The sequence below is a fragment of the Dipteris shenzhenensis genome, chromosome 4 (assembly GCF_047967505.1).
Source record: "Dipteris shenzhenensis isolate YYH24624 ecotype China chromosome 4, Dip_SZ_1.0, whole genome shotgun sequence".
NCBI classification, from domain to species: domain Eukaryota; kingdom Viridiplantae; phylum Streptophyta; class Polypodiopsida; order Gleicheniales; family Dipteridaceae; genus Dipteris; species Dipteris shenzhenensis.
The window spans coordinates 3990713-4000996 of record NC_141599.1 but is presented as its reverse complement, the minus strand read 5'-3'; the positions used below and the strand labels follow the sequence as shown (position 1 = coordinate 4000996).

The 10284-nt window shown below is 43.2% G+C and overlaps 1 protein-coding gene across 2 annotated transcripts; it reads right to left on the bottom strand.

Annotated features, from left to right (window-relative positions):
* Positions 1 to 1539: 1539 nt before the first annotated feature.
* LOC147902349 (glycine-rich domain-containing protein 2-like) lies at positions 1540 to 9852 on the bottom strand. 2 transcript variants are annotated; one of them, XR_015540870.1, is made up of 11 exons: positions 9628 to 9852; positions 9122 to 9239; positions 8759 to 9034; positions 8219 to 8668; positions 7600 to 8141; positions 7372 to 7472; positions 5318 to 5493; positions 4986 to 5138; positions 4705 to 4852; positions 1921 to 2457; positions 1540 to 1822 (listed from the first exon to the last, which is right to left on the bottom strand). XR_015540870.1 is itself a non-coding variant. In XM_087373422.1 (10 exons), exons 1-10 carry the CDS (start codon positions 9795 to 9797, stop codon positions 2006 to 2008), a joined length of 2586 nt encoding a protein of 861 aa, XP_087229548.1. In that variant the 5' UTR covers positions 9798 to 9852; the 3' UTR covers positions 1541 to 2005. The 2 variants fall into 2 exon arrangements, 1 of the variants encoding a protein (XP_087229548.1); XM_087373422.1 differs by having other exon boundaries at positions 1541 to 2457.
* Between the last annotated feature and the right edge of the window lie 432 nt (positions 9853 to 10284).

Sequence of the window (10284 nt, the reverse complement as noted above, 5' to 3'; positions counted from 1 at the left end):
GTTAGCTATATAGAACACATTCTTGGATCCTTCCAACCCTAAAATGTATCCCTACCCAAAATCCCTCACATCACCGTTGTTGCATCCACAGAGGACATCAAAAGGTTTTGCAATGGCTTGAGCCGTAGCATCAATGTGCTGACCCACATCCAAGAGAATTTTCAACCTCCTAGCATGATGGAATATTGGCTGCAGCAACCACAAATGAACTCAGCAAACAAAATCATATGTTAGCTGCAATTTGTAGGTAACAGTGAGAAAGCAACAAGTGAGTACAAGTACTCGTGAGCATTGCCCTTAGAGAGAGAGAGAGAGAGAGAGAGAGAGAGAGAGAGAGATCACTCAAAATAGAATGGAGTATGGCTATTGCATGAGTGGCAAAATGTAGCCTAAAATAACTGAAGGAACACTTTAAAAAAAATTTTAAAGGAAAATCACTGCCTGCAAGGCAATGCTAACAAAGACTTCAAGAGCATCGACATGATTAGTACAAGGGGTGCTCCTCCAAGGTCTTCATTAGGCTATCTAGAAACATCACTTTGCCTCACAAAGCCCAAAGCATAGACAAACTGAACGCACATCCAAGCAAACAAATTCATTTGTTATCTGCAATTCGTAGGTAGCAGCAAAGGCTTCAAGGGTATCAACACGTTTGGCACAAGGGGAATTCCTCCAAGGTCCTCCTTTCTAGCTCTTGCTAGCTTGCACCCCACTAACTTAGCTTATTTGTCCCTTTACACCAACATACCCTAGCCACACCAAGGATATGTATGCTATGCTCATACAAATAAGAATACTAGACAAATTTGGGGAAACCTGCCAAGCAACATGGAAGCACATAACATGAAATTGTAATTGTCATAGAATCGGGTTAGTTACCCCATTATATCTAGTGAAGGGAGAGTCCTGACTTGGCAACTGTACTTTCCAGCCGTAACATTTCCTCCCCACCCCTTTTCCCCTTCACCCCTTTCTTTTCCAACAGTCCAATAAGGAAAGTCAAATTCATTATTTGGGATTGTTTTAGGAGATTTGGATCTAGTGCAAACAAGTTTCTAGAATCAGTTGTCAAGATTTTGATTAAAAGATTCTAGAAACTTGTTTTACTACATCCAAATCTTCTAACGATTCCAAACAAAACAAGTTGTTTGGGCTAGCACTAAACTAATCAAAAGTAGTCTCACTGCAACTGCTTGTCAAGATTAGTGCATGTCATTTCTTAGAAAAAGCACAGTTTTCTTTTGTTTGTTTAAAAGCACGGTACTTGATGAATTGCATGTAAAAACTCTTGAGCCCCATGCAGTTTTTGGGAGGAAAATTTTGAGAGAATTTTTCTTTGGATTGGAGAGGAAAAGGGAAGAGGCAGAGGGCGCAAGGGTATAAAAGGGAGGCTAGGAGTTGGAGTGGAATTCGTCAATTGGATTAGGACACATGATGCAATGTGTGTGACTTGTGAATGCCAATGACGTGGACATTGGCTACTTGCAATGGAAGAATGGAAGTTTCAGTGAATTCATTTGTTATCCCACTTTGCATGGTAAGTGTCTACAATCAAGATATGGCAAATACACGAGGGAGGATTTGTTACCATCAGAACAATTTGAGCTTGTAATGGAGTTTATATTGATCAATGTAAGAGTGATGAAAATGTGACTGAATCAGAAGATACGTAATTCCTGGCAAATTAGTACATTTTTAGTGAAAGCTAATAACACTTTCATGCCTCCTAGGCATTTATAGTTGATTCCAGAATCGAGGTCCTCACTAATTGATAAAATCTGAAACCAGGGGACCTGGATGTGTGTGTATTGGAAGAGCGAACCTGTACAATGTTTTTCAAACTATCTTTCAGCTCCACAGCCAATTCCACAGTCCCCCACCACAAGGGGACCTGGATGTGTGTTCACTGGAAGAGCGAACCTGTACAATGTTTTTCAAACTATCTTTCAGCTCCACAGCCACTTCCACAGCCCCCTCCACAAGCCCCATGAACGCTACCACTGCTTCAAACTTTATTCCCATTCCCACAGCTCCCTCCACAACCTCCTCCTCCACAGCCACCTTGACCACTACCACTGCTTTGAGATTTATTCCTATTCCCACACCCCGATCCACATCCACCACCTCCACATCCTCCACATCCACTTCCAAGAGCACTGCATTCTGATCTTCCACCACAAGTTCGTGTCCAAACTTTATTCCCATTCCCACAGCTGCCTCCACAACCTCCTCCACAGCCACCTTGACCACTACCACTGCTTTGAGATTTTTTCCTATTCCCACACCCCGATCCACATCCACCACCTCCACATCCACCACATCCACTTCCAAGATCACTGCATTCTGATCTTCCACCACAAGTTTGTGTCCAAAGGATTGAGCTCATGCTATACCAGGGATAATATTGTAGCATGCTATTTGAACATGAGGAGCTGCACCCATCAAAGATAACAGAACCTATCGGGAAGGCCCCACAAAACAAGAACCAAATCAGGAACTGGCATGAAAACGCTAAAAAATTAGTAGGTTCAACCTAGACACAAAAAGAGTTGACCATCAGATTTACCCACATTTGTAGAGGTCATACATAGCTTGGTATATGGTAAGCACAAAGCTGCATTCAAATTGCATCAGTCAACATCCAACCAAAATACAGATTACGCAACTATGGGAGACTGCATTCTATTCTTACGCCAATGAACCAACTGAAAGGGATTCTGCTACCACCTTGCTAAGGGCAAAGCATGTAGCTATTTTATGTGGGCAGACCTGATTTAGCTTCAGCTCTTCTAGGCTGCACAAGTTGGCATGGTAAAAAAGGGAAGACATCCACCTAGATTAAACTGATTTGATAGAAAAAGTACAATATTTTGTAATTTTTCTGCTACCACCTTGCTAAGGGCAAAGCATGTAGCTATTTTACGTAGGCAGAAGCTATTCTAGGCTACACAAGTTGGCATGGTAAAAAAGGGAAGACGGCCACCTAGATCAAACTGATTTGATAGAAAAAGTACAATATTAGTGAAAATTACAAAGCAAATGGTTCAGCAGGTTAAGGAGGCTCAATAAGGCCAACAAGTAGTCCTAACCCAAATAGGTTAGTTTCAGAATTCCCGCCTTCATTAGAATTTTGAAAAGAACATTTGAAATCCCGAAAGAGCCATTTAGACCCCCTCAAATACAACATCAAAACAGAGGAAAGAGATTCAAATTCCCACAAGGTTGGAAGTTGGTTTCAACACCAAGCACTATAAGACAACACTATATAAGCAATCTAGAGCATTTTTTTGCATTCATGATATCATTAGTCAAGACAAAAGCACTACACTCAAAGGTGTCAGACCAGGAGGCATGGATGTAAATCAAATCCATAGTGAGACATCTCCATGGATTTGGTTCAACAGCATATGCTCAAATCTGTAAGGACAAAAGAGGAAAATTTGGCTCAAATAAGAAAGAAATGCATATTGATTGTGTATTCTGATGAGAAAAAAGCATATCGTTTGTATGATCTGATAATCAGAGAGATGTTTGATAGTCAGAATGTTAATTTTGAAGAGATGCCAAGTAAAAGCACATGTCATCATGAGCCAAAGCATATATGTAATTTGAAGGACAATCCTGGTGAAGAGTTTAATAGCTTGATGATGATGTCAATTGAACAAATATGAGAGGCAACCCTATAGATCTGTTAAGATCAAACAACTAAATAAATCTGAAGTGACAAATCAAACCAAAAGAAATGTTGAATTAAAAAGTAACAGGATAAACACACACACACACACAGAGAACGAGCAAAAGCTAGAAAGAAAGGGACGAAAAAAGAATTCAATACAACAACTAAATAAGAAACACAAGTAGAAATTGAAGAAAACAGAAACATGAAATAAACCTATGTAAACAAACAAAATAAGAGAATAGAGCAAGAATAGTGATAGTAATGATAAGACAGAGAAAGCTCTGAAAAAGACACAATAAAAAGACAGAGTAAGAGACGTAAAACAGAAAATGAAGAAGGAAGTAAAGAAATATTAAAAAATGGAACAGATGATAAAATCAAGAACTTCTGACAAAAAAGAGAAGAAAGCAAGAATGCCTTTTTAAAAACGAGCCACAGGAAAACTTATTTGAAGAAAGTGAGCAAGAATGTCAAAGGGGGGAGAAGATAAAGAAAAACAAAAGCAATGCCAAAAAATTTTTCTCTCTTTCTGTGATCCTTGAGGAGCAAAATGATGGTACTTGAACATGTCAAGTGTTCAGATTGAAAAAACGAGAATTGAGAAATAATAAACACACAGAAACTGCATCGGTCGAATACAGTTGAATTCTGCAAAGCACCAGCAGACCAAGAAAAGTTATTTGCTCTTTGAGTGAAAACCTGACGGCAAAAGAACATGGAGGACAGTTGCAAATGTCATAAATTCATGGATAGACTTTGCAGAGGTAGACTGCCCACTACGCCACCCCCTGATCTAAGACTACCATTACAAAACACACCAATTACTGTGTCATTGCATATACTCAATTGTGGCATACAATTAATCTTGGTGAAAAATCAGGTCAGCCTGTTTAGATTTCTTGAAAACCTGGCTGTGCAAATTTTGATATTAACATGGGCTGATTTCAAACAGAATAAGTTCCTTCCTGACTTCTGAATTCTTATTGTCAAAGGGATAACAAAAAGATTATTAGATTGCAACTTACCCCATTCATCTGTGCTGGTAAACCTTCTGGTTATTTTTGCAGAATGTTTTTTCTTCCCCGCCCTTTGCACTCCTTGCATATCTAAAACGGATGCTGATATAGTTGCAGAAAGTAGCAAGACAAACATTATACTCTCTTCTGGTGAGACCTGCACATCAGATTTTATAAGCTATAATTTTATTTAACAGGGATAATGTTTCACCTTTGAGCTGGAATTCATGGCTCTAATCTTTACCCACCCGAAACAAAAAAGCCATTTTTAAGGTCAGCAGTACAAGTACCTCTATGGCACCTGATTTCCAATTGAAAATAGCAGTGGCCTTGCCAAGGCAAGCATCCGTACTATACCGAATGAGAGTTATAAACCCTGCCTCATCATCCATTGTGGCACCTGCTTGTTCATACTGTAGCTTTCTACCACACAATAGTCTCACCTGTGAAAAGCCACACTCACCAGTCAGCACATATGCCCAGATCACAATGTCTTTCATGCTTTCAAAAGCCACATATCGAATATCACTAGGATTTCTCATAGGCCATGATAACACAGTAAAATGTCCAGCTGATGTTCAGGATAAAGAAAATTGGTACATAAAGCCAGAGCATGGCTTACTGGATAGCCGATATTGCCGGTAAACTGAACGTCAGGATGCAGAACCCACTTTGGATCCTCAGCATTTTTTGTGACAACAAGAAGTGCTGCATTTTCAAACATACTCCACTTCCTCATAGTAGTGAATTTGCGGTCACTACTCTCCAGAAGCTGTTTTGCACTACCCAATTTCCTAGCTGTCAATCATGAATAAATAACCAGTGATTTTGCAATCTTGAAGAGTAACATGTGTTTTTCACAAGCATAAAATTTGATATGAGAGATCATGAAAACATGAATGGATCTCTCTCTCTCTCTCTCTCTCTCTCTCTCTCTCTCACACACACACACACACACGTCCCTAGCTCACCAGGGTTAGCTTATACCTGTTAGAAATTACCCAACAGAAGGTATGCACAGCGGAAGACTGATAGTATTGCCCAGGAGCTCTCACAGTGTGGTGTAAGGGTGTGGAATCACAAACTTCTTTACTTAATGTGCATAGATGTGCAACCCAGTAAATAGACAATGCTCAGAGACAAATATAGAAGCAACATTTTATATTTCCGTCTGTCCACAAAGTAGGACAGGATACAATACCAACAGGTTCTCCTACTAGATGTCAAGCACTTCTAGATCTCTGAGTCCGCGTGCTCCACCTCAAGCAAATGTAGACTCTCTGTCTAGAGTGTCCTTCTCCACCTTAGTGCCTGTGAATCAGCCTAGGTGGGCAGCACCTTGCTAGCTCAGTCTGCAGCTCTCTGTAGGTCTTCTTCACCTTCTGGGACTAGGTCCAAGAATGCCTTAACTGCTCCTCCTGTCCGCTGCAGGTTTGCTCCTCCAGAAGATATCAAATGAGGGCCTCGAGACCCTCCTTTTATAGGCCCCCCTGACAAAAACGGACCAGCCAGCCCCATTCTGGCCGACCAGACTGACCAACCAGTCTGTGGCTGGTGGTCCAGCCCTATTAGGGCTCACAAACCGGGGCCTTTATGGCCCACTCTTCTAGGGGCTTGGCCCTCCAATCAAGGCAAGGGCCCAGCCCTATACAAAGGCAGGTCCCTGCCTCATAGCAGCCTCCTTTGCTGCTCCAACAGGCCTCATCCAGCCCCGTACAGCCTTGTACCCTGCTCCGTACAGTTGCAGATGTCAGCACCACCTGTCCCAGGTCTGAACAGCCTTGTACCTTGCTCCGTATGCTTGGTGATGTCAGCACCACCTGTGCACCTCTATTCGGGGCCTGTTCCAGCCCATACACCTGTTCTGACGTTCTGTCTTGCCAGGCCAGATCCAGGGCTACATGCCCCCGCCATCTCTCCTACACAAGGTCTCTTGTGCTGTCCACATGACAGCTCATGTGCTGCCCATGTGGACCAGAAAGAGGCTTTCATCGTATGAGCTGTCCCACGAAGAAAAAGCATTTTCACTGTGCTTCATTTTGGGGCCGTTGGTTTGTCGTGGTCAATTCCCACATGGTATCAAAGAATTCTGCTACTGTGTTTTCCAACATGGCATCAAAGTACAGCTCTCATAGTCTACATCAAAACTGAACGAGGCAGTTCCTCTCAAATTGAGGAAGCTCCGTGATTTAATTAAGTACTGTAGTTCGCCAACTCAGAAGGTTGACCTCAAGATGGCTAGCTGATTGCCAATCCCCAACTTCCAGCAGACCAGACAGCTTGACGAGTCCAGCTATCCACTTAGGAAAATGAAGATCCAGAGTCACCTTGTCGTCAGAGAGTATAGCAAATCACTGCCGGAATGGAAAGTATGGGTAGGAAGTCTTGCACCACTAGCCTGGACTGAGGGTAAGAACATACACAAACGTTTCATCACTAGCTTTATGGCAGTGAAAGAGACTACGACCTTCATTTTTCCCAGGAAGCCACTTTGCTGGAAATTCTAGGCATGACATGGTTAGCACAGTACCTCCAGAAAGTGGATCAGATGGCAGACAACCACCTCCTATGAATAGTATGAGCAGCCCGTTGCAAGCCGCAGAAGACCAACAAAGCCATACTACGTTTAAATATGGATCTTATTATTAATGTTGAGATGTCAGAAGTTGCTCCTACCAGAGATGACGCCCTTCTCTGAGGTAGCAGTACTGTGCTTCCAAGTGCCCTGATGAACTTGAATCATGGATGGGGAATATATGTTTGCTCCACGAATCCCACTGATACATTCCAAAAATCCATGGGGAATTTAGTGGAACAACAAGCACAAGCAATAACAAGGTTGAAAGCTATGAAGGAAAGTAAACCAAGTCTTCCATCGTATGAAAGAAAGCAGATAAAGCTTACCATGTACGAATGATAAATGCTTCCCTGTTGGCATGGTCAAAAACAGTCCTGCTGAGCCAATACCCAGGTGTGCATGAAATTATGTGTTTTTCATCGTCTGTCAGAAGAGATTTACCCATTCGAAGCAAGTATGGTGCACTGACAGGGGGGGTTATTGAGACAGAGATCTGCAAGGAAGCAGGCTTGAAATCAAGAGAAGTTTTTGATCTCATACATAAGGGAATCCATCCATCCCATGAGAGAGAGGGTGAGCTCAGAAGAGTTTGCCATAAAACCACCACATCACCAACAACTTTAGACCCTGAAAGGAAGTTGAGGCAGTTCCAAGTCTGTGACCGAAGCTCTAACCGCAAACCTTCAGTAGAGCTTTCACATTGAAAACTCCAAAAACATCTCCACTCAGGATTTGAGGATGCTTCGACCCAGGGTGTCTTTATTCTGAGACCACCGCACTTTTTCTGAAACAGTAACTGCACTGCTAGACTGCCCTTGTGCCTGGAGGGCACGGGCACATTTTTGGCCCCAATTACTGCCACAAAGACCTACAAGAAGACAAGTCTCTTGTCAGTTTTTAAGTCCAATCTCAACAGAGACATAGACATGAATGCCAGCCACCTACTTGCATGGTCTTTCGAGTTCCAAGCTCCATATATGGTTGTTCAAGCAGAGCCTCAGTTGCCATCCCTGCTGCGTAAACGTCCTCTGTGTGGATAAAGGGAGGTAAGGGGTTTGGGGGCTCTCCCCTGTACATAACTCCAGCTCTTTCATACAGAGTCCCAAAGTTCTGCTGCCAATATTCTCGAGTTTGATTGAAACCCACGTCCAATTTCTTACCTTCCGTTCTGTCTGAATCCGTGTCATCATGATTGAGCATCTTTCCAAGCAGCTCAAGCATGTCTTTTCTGTAAGCCCCGGGACTACTTTGATGTGAATGCCACATCAAGTCGATATCATAAGTGGGCACCAAGAAGACTTTAAGATTCGATAGCTTGAATAAATAAAGATAGCCTTTATATCGCTGTAAAGCAACATTGAGGAAGCTTTCATCTCCCATGTGTGTCCTCGAAACCTGCCAAAGTGATGCGAAATGCAGTCTTGGTGAGGTCTGTCTCATCAAGTCTGTTCCACAGGCTGTAAGTCAGGTGTGGGGGGGTAATACCTGATAGTAAAACGATCGTTGCCTCGCAACAGCCTCCTCTAGATTGTAATTTATCTTCCTCGAACCTCCATCACCAAATTTTGGAATTTGCCCCGAAATCAAGTCAACAGGCCGTGAGGGCGCATTCTCGAAGATTCGATCGTATCCCTCTTGGGGATATTGAGAATCCCACAATTGCTGTGTGAATTTCGCAGCCTCATCGTCATCAACGCTAGGGATGAGAGGCACGTCAAGGAGCTTGCCGTAGTGAGACTTACAATCCTTAATGTACTGGACCTGCAGACGAGGCAGTTGCATCAGAATCACTATAACGTAATTACAAGTGCCGTTGTAACGAAGTTATCAAGGCATAATTCAACTCACTGGATTGAGCTTGTGGCAATGCCAAATCCAAGCGCAGTCCAAAGGCGGAATAAGCGGAAGTCCTGTGCCGGTGCAGGGGCCATGCTCGGCGAGCAAGGGGAGCCAACAATTCTCGTACCTGCGGTTACTGGTTTAGTACTGCTTGCAGTTTGCAATCAATATCCCGACCGGTTCACACATATTGACCTTCTCTACACCCGATACGAAAGCTGGAGACGAGGAGTGCTGAAAGATTCAAACGGCTAGGAAAGGCAGGGAAACGTAAGGAATTAAGACACAAAGCAAGAGCCAATTTTCCTCCGAGGAAAATTAAGTTTGCAGGCGGGAAATTGCAAAGTTTGCGGGGACGAAATTCGATCTAATTGGCGATCTAAGGAACTCGTGCAAGCCGGCGAATTCAAGACGACTTGGTTCTAGTCCACAGAAGGTAGAGACGACGATCGCATGAGCTTGGAAGAATTGAAATGCACGGTGGATGGATGCGAGCAACGAGCGAACGGAGGTACCTGTGGATGGCGCGAGTGAGAGCGGGACCTGGGGCGGAGAGGCAAGGGTGGCGATCGACGGAGGCTAGCAAACGAAGCTGGGCCTTGGCAGAGCAGATGAGATCGACGGAAACGGCGATGGACTGGGCTGCCTTCCATTGTCGCTGCTGCTGGAGCTCCTCCGTCGCCATATCCACAAAAACTCAACAACACACACTTTCTTTCTTTCTTTGTAAAACACAACCGGAGGAAGAAGACGACGCCACTATACTTCCATACGCTCCTACGTATACATACGTACTTACACACTTTTTTTTGAAGTACGAATACGTACACACACACACACACACACATAGGTCCCCCCCCAACCTAGTTGTTGTAGCACAACATTCAAAAGCCCTTGCTCAATCCACATGTTCCTTACACCTCACCAAAGAGGCAAGACTAAGCCTGAACATAGGGGAAGTGATCGACATCCTTCATGTTGAGTAAGCGGCCAAGAGAGAGGGAAGGCATTCACCAGCAACAACAAAACACACACACACACACACACACACACGCATGAAGGAGACGATGTCTTTATATATCTTTACATTCGTACGTATACACACATACATACACACACAATTTTCTTCTTTTTTAAAAATGAAACTTGCAGATGCCCCTATAGCCCCGTGG

What these genes read in the sequence shown, in the direction of transcription:
- LOC147902349 (XM_087373422.1), bottom strand. Translation starts at nt 9,797, where the DNA reads ATGGCGACGGAGGAGCTCCAGCAGCAGCGACAATGGAAGGCAGCCCAG. An exon ending in GAACTCGAAAGACCATGCAA is followed by an intron (nt 8,142 to 8,218) that starts GTAGGTGGCTGG and finishes GTCTTCTTGTAG; the next exon opens with GTCTTTGTGGCAGTAATTGG. An exon ending in CCGGCAATATCGGCTATCCA is followed by an intron (nt 5,139 to 5,317) that starts GTAAGCCATGCT and finishes GGCTTTTCACAG; the next exon opens with GTGAGACTATTGTGTGGTAG.